Source organism: Rhipicephalus sanguineus, chromosome 8 (assembly GCF_013339695.2).
Source record: "Rhipicephalus sanguineus isolate Rsan-2018 chromosome 8, BIME_Rsan_1.4, whole genome shotgun sequence".
NCBI classification, from domain to species: Eukaryota; Metazoa; Arthropoda; class Arachnida; order Ixodida; family Ixodidae; genus Rhipicephalus; species Rhipicephalus sanguineus.
Window position 1 is genome coordinate 48,580,187 of NC_051183.1, and position 22,393 is coordinate 48,602,579.

The 22,393-nt window shown below is 43.8% G+C and overlaps 2 protein-coding genes and 2 long non-coding RNA genes across 4 annotated transcripts in view; 2 read left to right on the forward strand and 2 right to left on the reverse strand.

Moving 5' to 3' along the window:
- Positions 1-2,207: 2,207 nt before the first annotated feature.
- LOC125759527 (uncharacterized) lies at positions 2,208-5,682 on the reverse strand. Its single transcript, XR_007417096.1, has 2 exons — positions 3,889-5,682; positions 2,208-3,828 (listed from the first exon to the last, which is right to left on the reverse strand). It is a non-coding gene; the product is annotated as an uncharacterized LOC125759527 (long non-coding RNA).
- A 1,209-nt stretch (positions 5,683-6,891) lies between these two features.
- LOC125759528 (uncharacterized) lies at positions 6,892-7,656 on the forward strand. The gene is made up of 2 exons (XR_007417097.1): positions 6,892-7,129; positions 7,165-7,656. It is a non-coding gene; the product is annotated as an uncharacterized LOC125759528 (long non-coding RNA).
- Positions 7,320-18,722, reverse strand: LOC119401847 (ras-related protein Rab-21). The gene is made up of 5 exons (XM_037668838.2): positions 18,214-18,722; positions 13,507-13,566; positions 10,635-10,742; positions 8,772-8,979; positions 7,320-7,963 (listed from the first exon to the last, which is right to left on the reverse strand). Exons 1-5 carry the CDS (start codon positions 18,349-18,351, stop codon positions 7,833-7,835), a joined length of 645 nt encoding a protein of 214 aa, XP_037524766.1. The 5' UTR covers positions 18,352-18,722; the 3' UTR covers positions 7,320-7,832.
- A 315-nt stretch (positions 18,723-19,037) lies between these two features.
- LOC119401848 (TBC1 domain family member 15) overlaps positions 19,038-22,393 on the forward strand; it is a 66,161-nt gene continuing 62,805 nt past the window's right edge. The window contains exon 1 of the mRNA XM_049418405.1: positions 19,038-19,146. Coding sequence (XP_049274362.1) covers positions 19,120-19,146 — 27 coding nt within the window. The 5' untranslated portion in view covers positions 19,038-19,119. The remainder of the gene's footprint in view (positions 19,147-22,393) is intronic.

The following is a 22,393-nucleotide window of genomic DNA, read 5'->3' on the forward strand; positions in this document are numbered from 1 at the left end:
TCAGTGACACTGCTAGCCATCCTTTTTCTTTTCTATTTTGCTTTACTTCACTGGCAAAGCTTGAGTAAGGCTTCACGACTGGTTCCATTAAAATGCCCATTTTTGAAACACAGTGCATTGATGGGCGCAGTCAGTCTGCTCACAGAGCAAAGTGCTTAGTTGGCACTTCTGTGCTAATCGGCGTACCCAGGTGTCCCTGCATAAAGGTCTGTGTACAAACAAAATGTGTGTACCGGTGTCGGCACTGTTGCCTAGTAACAAAGCCAAATTACATGCGCACGACTGTTTCGTGAAATGCCTACCGGTGCTTTTTTTGCTTTTACGCACTTTCCAAAACATATCAGTGTTGCTTGAAACCGATTTATTGTCTGCGCGCGCATGTTGCTGTTAAGGCATTCATCTATCTGGCAAAAACCTAGGAATTTCATATACGCTCCACCCATAATGAGCTACAACCTAAACCCAAGACTACAACGACATACAACCAATTATGTTCACTCATTTATGTCTCCCCAAGTGCTTTTGCACATTTAAAGGGACCCTGAAACGGTTTTTTGAAGTTTTGTCAGCGTTTAGGCAAGAGCATCCCCAAATCATTCACACCAGAAATTAAGTGACGCACCGGTGTACCAAGGTCGCTACGGACAATTATATCTATACCCTCCTCCTCATCACTGCCTTGCACCCTCAACTCACATACACGCGGGCATCGCCGGCGATCGCAGCGCCCTCATGAGCGCACTCGATGGTTTGAGCTTTGCCCAATCATGGCCTCTGATAATGCGTGCCGACAGGTTGCGCGCAATCTCGGAGGCCCAGTGTGCCCGGCAGCACGCCGTCTGACAACAAAGACGAAGCTCACGGAGTGGTTGATATCTGCTCCGACAGGTGCCGCCACACTACCAGCCGATCTTATTTTATTCTCCTGTACGGCGACATCCTGCAAAGGCATGCGGACAAACAAAAAGAATTCGAGAACGATCACCGATAAGCATAAACTCGGGCAATGTGGTTGCGTCTTCAGGGGTGAAGTTAGAGCCGTAGACGCGTGGATCGTGGCGTTGAACGGATAGCGAGAGCGCGACGTTCACTGCAGCGACGAGCTGAAGGGATTCTGCTCGCGAGATGCCTCACAAACATTGCACGATGTCGCAGCTTTACAAGTCGCCAGTTGCTAGATATGTGGTACACAACACAGCTAGGGCAATTCATTGTCCAAGAAAAGAAACCTCGAGATAAACACAGTCGCTCAGCTCTCGTCAACACGGAGCACGTTGTAACACAGGCAGACGACGCTCACTGCCCACAGGAGGTTCAGTGACGTGGACTGGACATATCCAATCAGATCAGCCGCCTGCGTGATGTCGCGCTTCCAAGACGACGCGCACTGGAAGTGGGCGGTTTGAAAACACGTTTGGCTGAACCGCTGTGATTGGTGGCGATTCGCAGGCTTTAAAGCCTTGTAATAAATTACACAGTTTACGCACAGAGCTTAAATCGGTCTGTAAATGATCCTTGAGACCTGCTCTACCGGCCCAGTGTGTTCGTACAAAATCGCCAAACGTTTCAGGGTCCCTTTAGGATGGTTAATTTTACCGTACAGATGTATCTTTCGTGTCGTTGGTTTTAGTATGAAGTTTGAATGTCCTGGCAAGTTTCTCTGGAAGATCCTGATATCATTGTTGCGCCAATTGTGATAATGTGGCTATGCACTAGCAATTTTTATTTTCTAATGTCTCTAGTGCTTGTGTCAGCCGGCTCCAGCTGGCACAGCTCTCACACTGCAGTTTTGTGGGCGGAGCTTTTATTGAAAATCTTGCGTTGTCACAGAGTACAGCTCGCTTGTTATGCACTTGTTCATGTGCTAGGCACAGTCACTGTAAATAAATAGAATTTTTATCGCATTTGCGTGTGGTTCCTTGCAGAATCTGCCCCGTAGACTACATACATAACTAATTAGCGCATAAAAACAACGGATTAGGTGAAGACGACGGGATGCGACGCAAGGAATACGTGTCTTCAGCTTGTCCATTGTTTTTCTGTGCCATTTAGTTATGTCTCTGGTCAATACGCACCAACTACCCAACTCGGCGTCTCTAATCTGCACCATAGCTCGCGTTTTGTACAATTTGGAAAGGTTCTCCACAGTAGCCGGGTGACAGCTGTGCTGTAATGAGCACGAGGCCATGGCTGGAAACGACTCGGGATTGCATTGCGTATATATAACTTTATTACATCTCATTTACATGGTCTTTACGAAAAGCAATTTAAACAGCACACGAGCTTCCATCGCATGCACGCTTCGCAGCACTCGCTCAATGTTTTCCACGTCAAACTTGCAGGCATATCATCGCAACACACACACACACACCAGCCACGCATCAGTGTCGCAGAAAAAGCGCGCTCTGCATATCCACACGCAAAGTTAATGAGACCGCTAGTTTCTCACCACAGTTCTTCATAAAACTAGCCTCCTCAACGGTGCTGAATGCAAAATGCTGCGCACTGCTAGAGCCATTGCCTCTTCGTAATTCTCGTGCGGTAGGTACTGTGAAAAATTTTTTTCTGCATATTCTTTGGCCAGTGGTAGATACGCAGCAAGGTGCACAGACACATCATTTTCAACATGCCGATATTTCTTAGCGTTAAAGGGTGAATTGCTCTTAGATGAAATAGCTGGGAAACATTCGAGCACCCAATACTTGTTTCTACTACGACCGAGGTGCCAGGTGTCAGGTACAAGCATATGAAGATAAGAAAAGCGTAAGGGTAACTACTAATAGTTTATAATCGCTACAAATTATAGACCCTGCGCTTTCTTTGCCTTAAAGTGGTTGTTTCCACAAAGCATTACCTATAGGCGTGTACAACTTTAGAAGACAGGAGAGGCTCCGCCCAGATGACCGAAGCGCAGCAGCCAATTGGCTCTGCGACTAAAGAAATAGTCCCAAGTGGCCATGTTAGGCATGTTCTCTGTCGGCGGGGTCACCGGCCGTCCGGCTCATGACGTCACCTGAAGTGCGCACCTATTGGTGTAGGCTCATGTGCATCCACCTTTGAAGGGAAAATGCCACTGCCATCTAAAGTTGTACCCGACTATAGGAAGGGCACATGTTACATGGTTGCAAAGCATTGGCCAGCCTTGTTTCTGCTATTTCTGCAGTTGCATTTCACGAAATGCATCTAGTACTCAGTACTTTTTCTTTTTGCGACGCCACCATACGTAGTCTCGGTACTGCAAAATGTCAGCAAATTTCGCTTTGTGTTGTAATAATGACAAGCCAAGCTTGTGTGTTCCGGGCCGACTGAAGTCACTCTAAACATGTTTACAAATTTGTCAAGTGTTATGCCCTTAGAAGTAAAAAAGCATGCAGGTGAGCATCTACAATGCCAAAAATGTGTCTGCATTTGCTTGGGCCCGTGCTACTAGAGCTTTGTTATACTGAGAACCTTTTCGGTCATTCCCAACTAAGATCAACCACTGTGCTTGTACACTTAAACTACATTATAACAAAGTCACATTTGACAAGAAAATAACTTTGCTATATCCGAAAATTCGTTATAAGCATACAGTCGAACCACTGTATTACCAAGGCTATTATTCATTTACTTCGTTATAACTGGCAATTCGTTATATCCGTGTTCGTTATATTGAGGTTTGAGTATCAACATATCTCTGGCTACATAATGGCATTATAGCTGAGGTCTGCTGTGTTCGGTGGTTCTGAGGATGTTTGTCGACACCTCCAAGAACAAACTGTGTGTTAAATCGAAAAGGCAGAAATGACACAACCCTTTCTTTTCCTTGAAAAGCAAATGCCAAAAACTCTAGACAATATGAACAAACAGCCAAAGTGAATTTCATGTAACTTCACAAAGCCGAAGGACTTGTCACGCATATAAATATACGTGCTTGTAAACTCAACATTGGAGTCATGGTCTTGTCATATTTCTATTCTTTGCCAAAGAATGCAGCAATGCAGTCGAGTTGGACAATGCACCGTGCAGAACCACAAGATGGCGCCACATATGTGCGCCTTCCACAAAAGTGTCCGGCAATGTTTGACTAGTGACTACAGGTATCTGCATGTTACGCCTTAATGAGGGAAAAAAAACAAAAAACCAGACGCCTAAAACACCGAAAGAAGGACGAAAAAGCACAGGGAAAGCGCTCTTTCCCTGTGCTTCTTCTTCCATTCTTTCGGTGTTCTAGGTGTCTAGTTTTTTTTCCCTCATTATGATGAACCAACTAGCACAGCAACAAGTACTTCTATGTTACGCCTTTGCAGATGCAATAAATAGCCAGGTATAAACATGCAATCAAGAAATGAACGCAAATGACACATGTTGTTACCAATGGAAAACCGCTAAATATGCACCAAGTACAATTTTCTATTGCTGTTAATGTCGGCACTTTATGCCATAAGCTCTGACCTGACTTCAGATTCAGATCTATAAGAAATTTGCCGGTATTCATTGAAAGCACAATTATGTGATATTCAAAAATGTTTTCAGTCGTAAACTTAAGTCTTTTAGCTGCATAACCGAATATGGACATTGCTTAAATCATGTCTCTTCCATGCACAGCAAGTCTGTTATCAGGACTGCTGTTCTGGAATTGAGTGGCGATTACATCACTGTTCCACTTCAAATTTCTACGCAGAACATCAATATCATTCGCTGAAGGTTTGAAGAACAGATATCTTAAGAACGAGTGCTACTGCTTAAAGCCTATTAAATATTGAGACAAACATTAATGAAGTGATTACTGTCTTGCCTGTGTGACGATTACATTACTAGGTCACTATTTTGACTTGGAACAGTTTGCTTCGGCTGTGTGATTTCAGGCACAAGATATAACTAGTGTGAATAGTGAGAATCCCAGCATATTGACTTGCTTCGAAAAATTGCCATATTTAATTTGAAAGTTTTCACATAACTGCAGTGATGTGAAAGTGCAAATATAATGCAATCAATCAGCATACCATCGATTATTAGCACATTTCCAATATTTATCAACATCACCAACATATTGGCAAAGAAGTAACACTTCATTTAAATATCTCGTTTTCAACGAGCGCTCTGGGAAGGCTTTTTTTTTTTTCGGAAGTTTGTGTCACTGCTCCTGAGCGAATGTAAAACAATAAGCATTACATGGCGTTTAACTGAGGAACTAAGTTCAAAACATGACAGATTAAAAAGTAAGTTCCTTGCATCACTTTGTACATGTTGCCTGTTACCAGTGAAGTTCAATTCAAAGCACAGGCAAACTTTGTTAGAACAAGGACATTCAATATTCATTATAAGCTTATACTTGTTAAACAGCTATATTGACGAGGATTACATACAGAGTTTGTTATAACATGCGAGTTCATTAATATAGGCTCAACTATACAGTTCGGCATGCCTTCACACCAGGCAAAGTTACCAGTTACAAAATTATCACACATGTTGTGGTAAGTTACGTTGTCCACAGTATGGTAAAACATTTGCTGACAGAACTTTGTCACATGCTTTCTATGGATATTTCGGTGCGAACGTCCTGTCATACAAATACATTGCATAAGTCTTGTCTTTTACAAACTAGTCAACGCCTTTTATTTCATTTTCATCACAATCTAGCCACGGAAAACCACAGCACGGTGTTTATGACCGTCAGGGAAACACTGCAATGATCTGGGATATACGTAATAAAAGCTACGCTAACGTACAAAAGCTATTTACACAAACGAACACAGTAACGTCCGATTCGTACGGCCGTCAAATGTTCTGTGCAGTCGCCGCTATGGTGTCAGTGTCCGTCATGAGACAGCATTTACTTGCTGGTTCTCGCTGGTTTCATCACACGTCAGTGACGGAACCAACAAGAACCATTAACATCACCACCATCCCATGATGGACACCGACGCCATGACGGAACATTTTCTGGCAGTGTGAATCGGGGCCAACGCATGCATTTAAGTTGGTACGTACACATCAGGTTTGCGTTTCCTCGTAGGTCATGTCGGTTAACTTTTTGAAGTCTCGAGGGAAAAACCTTTAAAATTTGAGCAACAAGCTGTTTTGCATCTAACTGCTACTGTTAAAACTTGTTCGCATCGTTTATGAAGGGAATGCTCACAGACTTGGAAGGCTATCACTACTGACTTTGATTTTATTCCCATGGAGCTTGGTAGAAAAGTAATTTTTAAGTAACACTCAGTCACATTTCACCAAAGTGTTTTAGCAAGAACGCTCTTGCCACTATTATTTGCGAGAACGCCACCTCAGTTGTATCTTTTGTATTGCAAATAAACCAAATGTGTTCTGTTTTTGTTATGTACAAAGCCAATGCAATTACTGTTTGGAGTTCACCGCTCACAAGTACATGTACAAAAGCCAATGCAATCACTGTTTGGAGTTCACCGCTCACAAATACATAAAAAATGCAATCTGTATCATCATATTGCCTTACAATTTTGAAGTATTACATATTGCATCAATTTAGTAGTACTATACACAGTTGTCACGTCATTTAGTACCGTCGAATGCTGTACAGCCTTACTCTGCATCTTTGCTGAAAGAATGGGGTTTGTAATCATGCTATAGCAATCTCTGGTTTCTATACTTAATAATACCTTTCACCTACATTCTAATCTTAATTATGTCAAGTGGATGACCTCAGTTGTAAGGGTGGCACGTAAGCTAATAGTGAGAAGAATGAATAAGAAAGCCGTGCCACAAAAGCGGAGCCCTCATAGATACCGGACTCTCAACCTTAAAGAAATGAGCTAACAGTGCGACGCTATGGCAGGTCGTTACATGCTCACCAATGTCGCATGGACAGCTGCCAACGTTAACTGTGCGTTTTGAGGCCAGTGTAGCATAGGACGTGTCCAGTGCAGCGCACTGTTAAATGGAACACTCCAATGCGTGATTCGACCTTTCCCAGCTCACCAGCTTCAATGCCATGCGCAGGTACATAGGTTTCCAGCACCACAAGCTGCGATAAATCTGGTGTGAATCACGCCGCTGTACCCCCCTTGCCAGATCATAGCATACGCATATGCTCTGTATTCTTGCATCCAATTTAACATCAGATCGCACTGCACAAAGACACCTGATAGCTACTCAGCTATCAACTGAGTACGTACTTACTGATACTACTCAGCTATAAGTGAGTAGCTACTCACTGATACTACTCAGTTATCGGTGAGTAGCTACTCAGTGCAACTACTCAGCTATCAGTGAGTAGCCACTCACCGATACTACTCGGCAGACGTCACTGATAGCTACTCAGCACACCACTTTAGGATGAAGACACTTCCGAGATCCATGACGTCAGACACGAGCAAAATGCGCTAGCAACTGCTCATTCACACTTTAATTCAGCAATCAGCACAAGCATACCCTTGCACGATCGAGCCACAGCACAAGCTCTTCTTTTTAACACCGAAAAAGCTGCTGCAGAAACTACATCAAGTAAAGATGGGCAAACGATAACGAAATAATAAAAATATAACTGGCTCTTCACTAGAGTTCTTGAGGCCCTTGCATACCCACAAACACATACACACATACACCGACAGGTTTTAAGCTCTTAGGATTATAATTATAAAAGAAATACAGGGAAACACGAGGGTTTAGACAGCAGCAGGTGGTGTGCTTTGGAGGGAGAGCAGGAAAGAGACAGAAAAAAAAAACAGTCTTTCAACAAAAGGAACAAAGATTATCCGAAGAATGCGGCAGCCTTCCCGAGCAGCAGTCCGGCGCAGACGAGAACATCTCGGACAAAAAACGAAAACAACGTAGCACTTTCGCGGCGACGACGAGGACGACGGAGCAAGTCCTTTTCAGCCTCCGCAGCAGCTTGTCTTTTGCACGGGGTTGTCGTCGACGATGACCACTGTGCGCCGCGAGTTCCCTCCACGGCCGAGGCTGTTGCGATGCTGTTCATCGTTGGTGTTAGCCACCTGCATCATACCTGAGAACAAAGAAGGAAATAGAAGTGAAACTCAAAAGTGCGATGGCTGATGGCGGTGTAAGAAAGTGTTATACGAAGCACATGAAAGGAATCGAACTTAAGAATAGAGCAAGTATATGACATGGATGGGAAGGATTTGGCAAAACCACGTTGCCCGAGTTAACAAATCCATTTCGCAGCAAAAATAAAATAAAAAGAGTGGAACGTCCGTTAGTGTAGAGCTTACAATTGTTTACTGCAATCAGCTGAAACTTTTCAATATGGCTGTATAAATGATATGAAAACTGGAGCTCGTGTGGCTGCTGCTTTGCATCTGTCTGAAGACACATGTGCGCGAAATTCCTCTTGGCATAGGCTTCACGCAAAGAGATAGTGGCAAGTTGCGTAGCACGAGCGGTCTTTCTCATCCAGGTCTTATTTTGTGCTGTACTTAAACTTAAATCCCGAACCGGCCCTGGTGCTTAGTAGCACAATGCCATAACTGCTTCAGCCACTGCAGTGGATTCGACAGAAATAGCAACACCAAGATCTTTGATTCAGTAACAAACAGACCCGCAAAGATTTAATGGCACTGTAAAGTTGTGTCAATGGCTAGCTTTTTGAAGGGTGGTTTAAAAAACGAGCTGCATGAATGTTAGGGGCGACACTGCTCTTCAAAATTTCTTTTAAGAGTCTTGATTGATCTTGATAAAGCTTGTGGAGCTTATGTATATGTGAGCGCTGATTTAAAATATGTAATTTATCTTTCTTGTACGACATCTTTTTAAAGTATCAAGCATTTCATGAGAGAAGCATGCTGCCCACTTACGCTTGCTGAGGTCGAGGAAGAGGTCGTCGATGCCGCGGTTCAGCTTGGCCGAGGTGTGAAAGTGTGTGGCCCCAACAGAGGCAGCGTATGCCTCAGCCTCTGCCGCGGAGACGTTGCGCTGCTTGTCCAAGTCGACCTTGTTGCCCGCGATGGTCAGGCACACGTCCGTTCCTAGCATCTTCCGCAACTCTTTCACCCAGTTTTGAACCTGTGCGACATGCAGAGTGTGACTGTGCATTCATTACCCCACTATGCCACTGGACAATGAAATCAAGAAAAGCATAGGAAACGGTGTTGCTTTTTCTTCTTAAACTGTTGTAGTAATGGGTGGGGACCACTGGTGTAGCCAGGCAGGGAGTTGGCAGGGAGGAAGTTCAAACTCCCTTCGAAAATTTTTAAATTTACATGTTTACATATACAAGCACATACAGTAGAACCCCGCTGATACGTTTTTGAAGGGACCGTAGGAAATAAACGTAAGAGACGGGAAACGTAAGAGACGAAAAACAGGAAAAACGGCAAAATATTTAGTGGTATGAATTTTATTTCAATTCTTACGAGCAGCACGAAAAATTGGCGCGCTCAGCCGCGATCTAGTCGATGGATAGAAACGCGGAGCTTAGGACGGCCTTATTTACAGAAATGTAATCGACGTATGTGACTTTTTTAACACCAACAGCTGTAGGCATGAAAGAACTAAGCACACGCAATCACGACCGGCGCGGCGAGTCCGACCGCGAACCGCACGCACGACCATGCGAGCATGCGAGCTCCAACCAGCTCGAACTCCTCCCGTTCTCCGACAAATAACGATGATGATGAGTCTACGCCAACGCCATGGCAGAAGTGAATGCCAATCTCAAAGGCCTTGCTTTCGCAAGCAGTTACGTCATACACGCCATGTTTGTGAAATACAAATCTCAAAGGCAATGCTTTTGTCAATAGTAAATGCCAATCTCGAAGGCCTTGCTTTCGCGAGCAGTTACGTCATAGATGCCATCTCTGCAATTTGAATCTCGAAGGCCATGCTTTTGTTTGCATCAATTGAAAGATTCTGTTGCTTGCGACTCTCATGCGGCTAATATTACGGTCAAACGAGGCCAAGCTGCGTGAAAATGCACCATGGCCGCTCTCTTTGGTAGTCACTCGGTCGGCTCTGAGCGCACTTCGCGACGTATCATACGGGAACGTCCGACAGTTACGACGTAACAGCAGGGTTCCCAATACATTGTATCCTATGGGAGCTATGCCGGGACCCGCGGAAAACGACGTAACAGCCGGGAAAACGCAGCAGTGAGGAACGTAACAGCGGGGTTCTACTGTACGAACATGCACAAACATACATTAAGAGTAGTTGAACCCCCCATCCCCCAAAGAAAAAATTTCTGGCTACGCCACTGGTGGGGACCAAATCCCTGACTTTTGCATTATGCATGCGAAGCACTACCAATTGTACTACGCTGATGATTGTTCCCCCATTCACATTTCTACAGACATCAGTACTCTGGTAGTACACTACGTCTGCTGCTTGGAAGAATGTACAGTCGGCATCAAAAGTTTAGAGACCACTAAGCAGGAGAAAACTCTACATTTCCCAGCAATTTGTGACCGTATTTAGTCGAACTGTGCAGTACATATTAGCTAGTTTAGAACAGACCATCTAAATTCAAGGCAGCTTGCTGAAGCAGCAGCAATATACAGTTTTTTCATTTGTCTCGTGGTCCCTCAACTTTTGACCTTGAATGCACATTCAGTTATTAGATGCATCCCGAACTTTTGCTGAATCACAGATATATGCAACCAGATGCATACGCTTTTGTGAAAACGAAGGCTGCAATCAGAGAGCTTGCCTTTAGTGCTTACCTTGATGAACGACCCCTCATCTGTGATGTCGTACACGAGCACAGCACCATTGCTGTCCCTGTAGTAGATGGGTCCTAGGGCATGGAACTTCTCCTGGCCTGCCGTGTCCTGGAGTGGGCAGCAAGAGAGAAATATTAACGAAAATGTTGGTCCAATAGAAAGTTTAGCTTCTGATGGCAGAAGAACCATGATGAATAAAGCAGTGTACCGGCAGTGTGTGTTGACAGCATCGTGTTTACACTTGGTGCTTTTAATATGAAATTCTATGCTTCTGCCACATGTGCATAATGTTGCTAAACCCCAGAGCCAAGTTTCCTTCAACCACACTAATAAAAAGTTCAGCGCTAGATTCTTGTGAATGTTTGCAATTTGTTTAATTTTAAAAACATTTGACAGATCTGAGGGACTTAACATCCCTAAAAATCCCAAATAAAATAATTGTACAAAAGCTTAAAATTAAATTCTGGAATGCCAAGTGTCAAAATCATGACATGATTATATGGGACTGGCAACAAATTTTTATGTCACCTGTTTTCTTTGACGGAACGGAAAGCTTACTGGTCAGAGTGTCTAACCACAGAATGGTAATGCGAAAAACGCCGTGAAACATTTATGTTCTAAATGTTTCGATGCAGTGACTATAAAGTCATATACACATGACATAGGCTGCAAACAGTGGGAGGTGAGTGTGATTGGTGATTGGTGAGTGTGTGCGGTGATTTGCTCCGCATGTGTGCCCTCAGTGCACATGTGCCTCGGCTCGACATGACCCACTAGTTGAGATGAAACACGGTGACTGACTAAATCCGATGAAATTATCCGCTAGTTGCCACGAAGGCAGCGCCACTTATCAGCATGCAACTCCTTTTACCTCATAAGCAGCACAACTATGGTCGAATGACGACAAGATTTTCATGTGTAACACTGTGGAACGAGCTACCTTTTGACTTGAAATCATGCACAACGCACTCATTTTGTAAACGTCTTAAAATTGAATTGTTAAACGATTCGTGACTAATGTTTCATTTCTTTGTTTCAAGCAAATTGTCATTATTACTTATGTTGCCCTCCTTTTTTCGCATCTTTTTTCTATATTCTGCTGCAATTTCGCCACTGTTTGCTGACCAACGAAATAATCCTCTGTTTAATTTTTGTTAGGAGGTCCCCCTGACAGTCCTTACTTTGGGACTTCTGATTGTTCAATCACAATGCAAAAAAATGTATATAAAGAATGTGTATATTTTGAATAAACTTCAACTTCAACTTCAAGAATAGAGTGGGAATGGATAATAATGTACATGCTCTAACTTTGGGCACTAATATGGTGCGCATGAAAGTATCAGACTACCTACAGTAAAGAGAACGACTCCATAATCCAGCTTCAAGGCTCTTCTACTAGGCCGGCACGACATACCGTTTTTTTGTGACTTTTAAATGTGGTTTAAAAATGTAAATCGCACTCACATCGTGAGCAGGATGCTTGAATCTGTCACTATAATTCACGGTCTTTTCATTTCCACCAGGATGTAATCACACGTTCTGACCAGTTGTCTGTCCATTTAACATTTACTATTGGGAGTTCTTCAGCGTGCACTTAAATCTAAGTACACAACCATTTTTACATTCCATACCAATAGAAATGCGATCGCTGGGAGATCAAATCTGTGATGTCGAGCTCATCACTGGAATTCCATGCTAAGCAACCATGGAGTGTTGAAAGGAAGGCTATGAAAGAAGCATAGTGGAGGAAACCAAGTTAACTTCAACATCATGGGGTCCTTTTTATGTGTGCATAAACGTAAGTACACAGACATTTCTTGCATTCCACCTACATCGGGATGGGGCTCCTTTCACCAGGACATGAAACCAAAGTGGACATCCAAATCAGCAACGTGTCCTTTTCTTGCCCTCTTGTTTCACTACAAATGTTTGATAATGGCTTCTTGCTTGCTTATATCGGACAACAGAAAGCTGGGATCTACAGCCAATCACAGCAAGGGATGCAGACGCAAACGCCCGGACCAGAACAAATTTTCTTCAACTAGAAACATTTATTTGTGAGAAGTCTCTTTGGTTTTTCTTTTTGTCTTGTGCTACAAAGAAGTGGATGGTAATTTCCCCTTTCATAAGAGAAGACAACCGACAACGAAGAGGTTTTCAACTGAAAGTTGGCAATGTGGCAAAAAAATAAAAACAAAGAAAGAAAACAGACATGAAACCTAGCTGCGCATGGTACGGAATGGCTGCACCAAGTGTCAATGCAACTTTTTCCATGATGAATCTCAGTCTGTATGCTTTACTACATATTGCATCCAACAGATGTATTCTTATTCTGGTCAGTTTCACATGCAGTACTTTTATTTTGAATGTCCTGTAACTTATCTAAGGTTAGTCTTTGCTAGGTGCAAGCACGCACTCATTGAAAGTGGCCCAGTAGTAGGCCAACATTGTCTTCTGATGTTCTGGCCTGCCACAGCTCGCTTATAAACAAGCCTCAAGCAATCGAAACCATCATCACACACACACACCTATGATATCTGGGATTTTATGTGCCAAAATCGTGATATGATTATGAGGCATGCCGTAGTGGAGGGCTCCGGAAATTTTGACCATCTGGTGTTCTTTAACGTGCACTGACGTTGCAGAGTACGCGGGGCTCTAGCATTACGCCTTCATCAAAAGGCGGTCGCCGTGGCCGCAATCGAACCCGCAAACTTCAGGTCAGCGGCCGAGCACTGTAACGACTGTACCACCGAGGCAGACATCACACACACCTATGGTGAAAACATCTTCAGCACATGCTAGGTTGCAAACAAGTGCTGAAGACCTGTGGCGATGGTGAATGGCATTCGCATAGGTGCACCAGACTCACCCAAATGGCCAGCTGTACTCGCTCTCCGGCAATGTTCAACCTCTTGTCCAGGTAGGACGCCTGCGGCAACAAAGCGAAAATGACAAGGATCAGCTAATACCGTTCGCCTTTTCCAAGCCTTCTTAGAGGGGACCTGCAACACTTTTTGAACATGGTCAGAAAATGCTGCCTATCTGTACATGACTTGTTTAGCGCAAAACGGACACTGACACAAGGAAAAAAGAGGCAGACAACACGGGCGCAAACTCACAACTGATTTATTTTGAACAACGAACTGTACTTTTATCTTCACGTATAACAAACGGCCCCCACCAGTGGACCCAGGAACACACGACATAAACTAAAGAAAACTTATTCAGCGTTACGTCATGATAAGAAGCAAACAACAAACACCACCGAGGCAAACCTCGGTGGTGTTTGTGAATGTTCATTCCTTTTGTTCATTCCTTGTGCTCATGATCATTTTCCTTGTGTCCGTGTTCGTTTTGCGCAAAAGAAGTCATGAACTGAGTACCAACTCGCCCAAATTTCAGTACTGTTGCCTATCTGTAGTCGAAGGTCCCTATGAACAAGCAAGCTAAACATGTTTAGTACAGTGCAGCACGCGACATGGAATTTAGAACTAGGTTTCAAAGTCAGCTAGGAATCGCCTGCTCTTCTCTTGACAAATGATGCCATAAGCCCAATTTCGAGCTCATGGCATCTTTTGAACAGGGCCATTGAATGATTTGAGCATCGTGACCTGCACAGCTACCGCGGCTGCTGTGGGGTGCCACGAAATGAGCGCTTCACGCTCTATCGTGCTAGAATTACACACAATACAGTATTACACCAGCGCGCTCGTTATCATATTGAAAGTGAGCTGTGTGTTCAAAGAAAAAAGAAAAAAAAAGTGCTCAAGATCATGGCGTAAGCTGGCGTACAGACGTATCTTCTTGCCCCCTTGCCATCCTCTCATCTAGTTCTCTGCACGTTTGCTGGCATGAAAGGAGAGAGAAAGTGCTTAAAGCATGTGACAAATCCCTGTAATTCTGCTTGTACTTGACAGATTCTAAAAATTTTTGCGTCATTCGATTTCTGAGGCAATAAACTTTGAGGGTGAGGTCATTTGACGATTACTTGGAAAAGCATTGCACCCCTTTAACATGGGGAAATACATAAGCAAGCCGACAAACATTCCTGCGAGAATATGGCTGCTCCAGACTATCACGACATCAAACGAAAATATTGAACTGCAAACTACAAGAAATGCACATGTATCCACACATTCATTTCCAATGTACTACGGGAGACTTCATGACCATTAGTACATGGACCACTGACGCATCTCTAGTATGGGCAGGTTTACATATGTAAGTACTGAAATTTGGCGATGTTGGTATATGTTAATCCCTAGGAAAGTGTCTTTGAAGATTAAATCTATAATGCGAATTTTATACACAAAGAATGATAAAAAACAAGCACTGGCAATGTTTGCATTTTGAACTGCAAATTTTTGTTGTTTGTATGCAGGATGAGCCAATGTTTTCAATGAATATTTATGCACAAGTTGTAAGGTATCATCAAATACTAGCACTGGATATTAATGAGATGTGCCAGTATTGTACCATGCGCAATAATTTTTATCACTTAAAAAGCATTCTCATCTGTAAGTATTGTGTGGGGTTAAAAAAAAAAAAACTGAATAATGATGATGGCATCAACACATTCGCCAGTGATTATTGTTCAATGCAACATTCATTCACGCAAACATATCTGTCACAGTTTCATGCAGGTATCTACAGTAAATGGCCTCACTCACGACATGGTTGGAACGGCGTAGAATTTTCTGAAGCTTAGAGTGCCGATAATCCGACACTCAATCCTCGAGATAGCCGACTCGGGCTTGAAGATAAGCCTGCCCCTTCAACATATTTCCACTATGCTCTATGCAAAGGGCCTTTGTACCTAGAACAGGGCTGCTAGATGGAAGGGGTACCCAAACGAATAAAACTTCAAACTTCACGGTTACAGACCATCTGATGGCATCACTGTGCAAGCTGCAGAAAGCTACATGTGTAGAAAAAAAGAAGGCGTGATGCTGCAGGCAGTGCTGACTTCCAATTGATAATGATATTAATTATTGGGGTTTAACGTCCCAAAACCACAATATTATTAGGATAGACGACGTAGTGGAGGGCTCCGGAAATTTCTACTACCTGGGGTTCTTTGACGTGCACTTAAATGAAAATACAAAGGCGTCAAGCATTTTCACCTCCATCGAAAATGCGGCCGCCGTCCCTGTACCTTCCCTGGCTTTATTGTCTGTTGGGTTTCGTTAAGGTTGTGTCAAGCAATGAAAAACGAGCCCTTAAATTCCCCTTCTTTTGCGCATTGTCTGCATTGTAAATCGCAACATGTTCATGAACAAACATTGTATAAGAATACACCATTTTCTTGAAATGTACTAACATGCACTTTTGGTCCGTTTTGGACAAAATTTTGTTGATGTGTCTGACGTTTTATTTCCCACATTCTTTTCCACTTCTGTACAGTTTTCTGTAAACTGCAAAGTTGACACGCTAATGCCTTTTTGTACTTGGCCAATGGTCAGAGGTATGGTCCACCAAACTTATCAGTGAGATCAGGCAGCAGTGAGCAGTGAACACCAGGACAAGCAAAGCATTGAGCGCAACCCACCTCTACAAATTGCCTGCCCTGTATGGGTGTCCTGTGCAGTTATGTCCTACAAGCAAGAGGGTGAACAACTTTTTCTTTAACTCAAATCTTAACTCGACTGCAGAAACTTGTAGAAGCCTTCACTTAAGTTCCGAATTGTCACTTTGTGACAATTCGGAACTTTAGTGAAGTCTGTGGACACAGCAGGTGACATTGGACAACGCATAGCATTATCTTTCAATCATATTTACAGTGTATTTTACGAATGAAGGGCACGTAATAATAATATATAGGGTTTTATGATGCCAAAACCATGATATCATTATGAGGCACGCCATAGTGGAGGGCTCCGGAAATTTCGGCCATTTGGTGTTCTTTGACGTGCACAGATATCAAACAGTACGCGGGCCTCTAGCATTTCACCTCCATGGAAATGCGACTGCCGTGGTGGGTATTGAACCCGTGACCTTCGGATCAGCAGCCGAGCACCATAACCACTGTACATTTGGTTATGGCAAGTGGTTATGATCATAGATCATGTGCACAATGTGGGGCAAGCACAAAAGAAAACGTATGGAAGGAACAGACAACTTGAGATATACTGATCACTCGTGGTTTTTCATGTTAAATGGCACTGGCACAGAGTTTCAAAGTTTTAGAAACTCTACTACACATTTTTAGGATGCGAAGGTATCACTGTTAATATGAAAGCTGTGAAGCACATTATCTTAATTCAGTACTAAAGTCAGTCTCGAAGATCCCAGACTTCTCTTCGCCGACGTTTCTACAACGCTATGGCTGTGGGCGAATGAAGGTTTAATAGCTGAATCGCATGAGCGGCGCTCGTCAGTGCTATCATGCGTGCAGTGCTGCAATTTGAGGATGATCAATTCACATGCCCGCATCAACGAATCGTACATGCACTTTCACATCAGTAGTACACACACCACTGCTCGCACTAACGCCGGTTTCACGTCAGACGCAGCGGACCGCGAATGGTACACGAACGTAGCATAAATCCGATCACCGAAGCTTGCATGTACGAATTAACCGGAAGGTCGCAGCAACCGGGAAAAAAGACCGCGAAATTGCGGCCGCCGCCGCCGGTATGCGGTGCTGACGAAACGGACTGAAACAACCGCGTCCGCTGCACGAGCGGCTGGGTTTCACTGAAACAATACGTGAGAGACCTCGATTGGAAACACGAGGCGAAGGGATTTGTTCATTGGGCCTACGTCGTCAGATGTCGATAAAAACGCCGTATCGTGCGAGGGGGCAAGAAAGATTACGATAAACTCTCAGGCAACCGGTGAGCGCGAGGTGCACTTAAGCCGTAGCTCGCCGATTTCTTTCACTTAAAAAGACTCACACACAGGGCTAAGCGAATTGGTATCGCTGAAACTGAAAACACGCACACAGTCTTCGTACAAACCGAAAGTGCCTAACACTTTAGGGTACTTTCGAAATCTGAAAGTACCCGAAACGCTGATAAACGCGTGAATGTTCACGGCTTTATCACAAATTCCCCGTGCTGAGCGTTTCTTCGAAAGACTCAAAGCCACTTTGCAATGATCGCAAGCTTGAGCGTCTGGTGGCTTCCAAGTGTTAAGCACGAAAGTGCGGTACAATGCATCAAGTTATAAACACGTCTCGTTGCAACGTGCAAAAGCACTGCCGCCTCACCAGCACTTACGGCGGAATGTTTAGTCTGGGGACGTGATTGACAGCTAAATGGGCGGATTTCCCGAGGCGCGGTGCGCTTTCGTACTGATTGCATTGCCCTTGTAAGTGAAAGCGGTGGGTAGCTTGACCCAGTACGGTTATTTGAAACAAGGTCGTGTACCAACACAGGACTTCGGGCAACATGCGAAGAAATGAAGAAGTTATACGTTTGAACAATACCGCTCGTAGGCAAGGAAACAACGATTTTACTACAACTAAAGCGGAGACAAATGACACTATTCCGTGTTCTAGCTTTGGGTGTCTACAGAACTCGGGGTTACGTTGTTACGGGGTGGTGCTTAGCGCGCGAAGCATCGCTTTGTTTACCTGTAGCGTGGAGAGGTGTTTATCGTTGAACTTGTTCTCGACGTAACGAAGCACGAGAGAAGTCTTTCCGACACAGCCTTCGCCCAGCAGTACTACCTTGAAGGCGTAGCTCCTTCCCGATGCGTTGGCGGATGCCATCGTGAAATGGATGCACGAAACAACACAAGAAATCCGTTCCCTTATCGGCTAGGAGAAAACACTTGAAGTTCTTGCGTCAAGTAGGCAATCGTCGCCAACACCGCTCACTCAAGAAGAAACACCTCGGTGTAGCGGCGGCTTACGGAGTCCGGGCGTCATCCGAAGTGGTGGCACAAATAAAAAAAAAAATTAAGGAAACAATGCTTCCAAAGCGGTCCGAGTTTAAAGGCGAGTGCACAGCCGTCGGAGAGTGATAAGAGACGCGCTTCTTTTTTCCGGTCGCTTCCGAAGTCTTCCTTTTTTTTCGATACGTAACACGAAAGAAGCCACAAAACACCCCTCGAAACGATCAACACTTGGCAAAGACGCAAAGATCAATGGAAAACGTCGTTTCGGCCAGCCATTCCAGAGACGCAGTTTCGAAACTAATCTCTTATTTGTTTTCACTGTTCTCTATAAACTGTTCAGAATTACTCCACGATCAATGACCGCAACCAAAATTAACGTACTTACTGTTGAACCACTGATGTGTAATATTTGCTTATTAAAAGCGAATAAACAAAAGCTAAAATGTTGGCTTAAGCATTCAATAAATATATTCAACATCTACTCAACATAGAACTCAAGCTATATAAGTTAATTTATGCGCATGCTGGCTACACGTGCCCAACTTTTTATACGTTTACGAAAATTTCAAGCAAAGTTGCAAGCTCCTTTGTCACGCGAAAAGCTCGCTAACGTCATCGGCAGCAGCAACGGACTTTAAAGATGGCGGATGGAGGGGGCGAGAAACAAGTAAGGATAATTAATTCCTTTTGTGTGACTGCGTGCGTGACATTTAACAGCCAGCTCTCGAGAAAACACAGCACTTCCGACACTTTGTTTTTAGATGAAGATCGCTCGACGCGGTTTGAATCTCGTCAGTTAAGCACACCCGCAATTGTGTTAGTCGAACTCGTTGGCAAGAATAGAACGAAGTGACTTCGTTTGTTACGAAGTTGTTTTGACGCTCCCTCAATTGCGGTGTCCGTGATAGCGGCTCGGATTACGGCTTAAGAAGCTTCGCTTCTCCCGCAGCATACTTCCCGGCTTGTCATGTGTGTGGGAGCTGGTGTTCTTGTAGAGACTTTCTGATAACCACTCGTTCTTTCAACGTATCGATGTGAGACGCAATTAAAGTGTCCTTTTCGCGAGTACGCTTCAAGGGACTTTATTTGACACCTCTAATGCATACGACGTGTAAAAGGTCGCCTGTCGCGGCGTTCGGTGTTTGCATTTTTGATCGAATCGCAGCCGTCGTTGTATTAGCTCAACGGTTGAGTTGTTACGCTGGTAATCACGGCGCGGGTTTGATTGCCGGCTTGCAGTGGCCGCATTTCGATGAGGGGAGTGAAACGCCAAAAAAACACCCCGTTTGTTTAGATTTAGGGTGCTCCTTTAAAGAACTCCCGGTGTTCGAAATTAATCCGGAGTTCCTCCCCACGGCGGCGTGCCTCGCGATCATGTAGGGGTGTTGAAAGATAAAACCTCGGAGTTTAATTTTGACCTAATGACGTTCCTAGTGTGTTCTTTTTTTATTATTAGTATGCCCCCAACTGATGCGGTGGCACTGTAGCCAGCTCTTCGCGATGAAAAGCAAAAAAATAAACGATACGTGGCTGATGCAAACACGCTTCTCGGGCCTTCAACCCGTTTCAAGGCCTGACACTTCGTGTCGTGACTGTTTACGTTGTCTTTAACGAATGCAACTGATGTTTTTTACGCTGCGATTGTTATCGGACAGCTGTCTTAGCGAGCGTTTAGAGGTATGTTTCTGTGGTATTTGCACTGTCGGTCGTGGTTTGCGTTGCAAGACGAGGTCAGTGGCATTAAGGACGTGCCTTGGGTTTCATAATCCCGGCGTTTAGTTCTTTATGAAGAATATTTTTTTTTTAACGGTGAAAGCCTTAAATGTCTGTGTTTTAAGCTCGTGTGAGGTCCAAAAAAAAAAAAAAGAGGTGTAGACGTAGATCTTAAAATTTAGGCTCACACACACACCCACCCTTGGAAGGGGGGGCGGAGGTGGTTGGCCAAGAATCAAAATATTTCAAATGTAGAAAAGAGAATAATTTGTTCTTTTGTTTAATCAGAAGGATTCCTATCAGAATTATTTTTAAAAAATAAAAAATGGGGGTCGAATCGATTCTTAGTGAATCAGAATTAATTTAATAGTACAAAACAGAATGTAATGGCGCCTACTTTGGTTGACTATGAAGTTTTGGATCTGTGGTTATTGTGTAAATGAGCGCGCCAGCAAAATGTATACTTCATTCACTTTGCCTTTGCAGCGTTGGCATGAGTTAAAAAATAAAAAAGAAACACACATGAGCTGCATGTATGCTTCATCAGCTTCATCTTTGCAGCTTTCGCGTGAGTAAAAAATTTTTTTTAAATTCGAGGGATGCTTAGACCTTGCTAAAAATATAAAGGCTAAAGCACACTTGAACCTTCTTTAGATCTGTTGAGCTTTCTGCTGACGAAGTGAACTTTATGGTGAACAGCAACTACCAATAGGGGCACGTGTATCGATTTGCCATTTCACAACCAGGAATGCGTGGAAGCGATACGGTATGCTTCATGCTACTTTACAGATCATAAAAAGTAAGGATAAATAATTCCTTTTGTGCGACTGCGTGCGTGACATTTAACAGCCAGCTCTCGAGAAAACACAACACTTTGACACTTCGTTCTTACATGAAGATCGCTCGACGCGGTTTGAATCTCGTCAATTAAGCACACCCTCAATTTTGTTTTTGGAACTCGTTGGCAAGAATAGAACGAAGTGACTTCGTTTGTTACGAAGTTGTTTTGACGCTCTCTCAAATTGCGGTGTCCGTAATAGCGGCTCGGATTACGGCTTAAGAAGCTTCGTTCCTCTTGTGCTTCGTGCTACTTTACATATCATAAGGTAGCGTTTGTGATTGTGGATGTCGGTGGGAATAGGGTTTGCAGTTGTGATGTGAATCAAATGGCGATAATATGTTGTTAGAAGTGCATAGGGAGTATATGTGCTGTGGTGATTGAAGCGTTTGCTGAGAGAGTCGGATCTCATAGGGTGTGAATAAAAGACGCAATTAAACCGTACTGTTGTAGCGGTCAGACTTCATTGCAACTTAGATGAAAGTGAATGGGACAGTTGGTGTGCTCTGAGCAGGGTTGCCAGGTTTGCCTACTTTGCGACAATCGGCAACATTTTTAGATAGGTGGCAGCAGATAAATTGTCTTGACTACTTGGCTGCTTTTTGGCTATTTTCTTGTTCCCTCAATTTGGGCTAAGTTATCCATACCTTGTGATGTCGCAGCCGCTGTTCTGCGTGTATGCGGTTTCAAAACATGGCGACCAAGGCGCGTTTCCAGCTCCTGAAATTGAATTTGCCACTTGCATTACACAAAAGTAAATAGTTTTAGAGATGTGGCTGGGATGTGGGGGGAAACTATTGCATGGGGCTTCATGCTGTAGATAACCTATTTCTGAACTCGACTTTCAACTGTAGCTGAGCTGAAAGGAGGGTGGGATGGAACATGTCCATTCTAGGGCAGCACACACAGACAATATATGAGAAGGAAACGGGACAAGCACTGGTCTAACAACTCACAAGGTTTATTTGAAGGAAACAAATATATGTAAACACGGGAGCGGACTACACATAAAAACGCGCACGTACCTATGAGCGTAGAACACATTCTCTTCTTCAGATAGTAAAACCGATGGCTGACTTGTGCAATTCTGTTCATTCTTAGCAATGTGGTATGCCTCAGCGATTTCCCATGCCCTCTGATTACGATGTTGCATGATAATAGAGGTTCCCATGAATGAAGGCGCACAGCCACACTTGCGGCAGTGGCTGGCAACGTGGGGTGACACTCTCCCCTTGAATGAATTGACATGCTCCCTTAAGCTAATGTTGATACAGCAGCCAGTCTACCGATGTAAATTCTGCCGTTCGAGCAAGGAATTCTATATATCACCCCATAAAAACTACTAGCATTCTTGACAGAGTGA

What these genes read in the sequence shown, in the direction of transcription:
- LOC119401847 (XM_037668838.2), bottom strand. Translation starts at nt 18,351, where the DNA reads ATGGCATCCGCCAACGCATCGGGAAGGAGCTACGCCTTCAAGGTAGTA. An exon ending in AACACCTCTCCACGCTACAG is followed by an intron (nt 13,567 to 18,213) that starts GTAAACAAAGCG and finishes TTGTTGCCGCAG; the next exon opens with GCGTCCTACCTGGACAAGAG. An exon ending in GAGTACAGCTGGCCATTTGG is followed by an intron (nt 10,743 to 13,506) that starts GTGAGTCTGGTG and finishes TGCCCACTCCAG; the next exon opens with GACACGGCAGGCCAGGAGAA.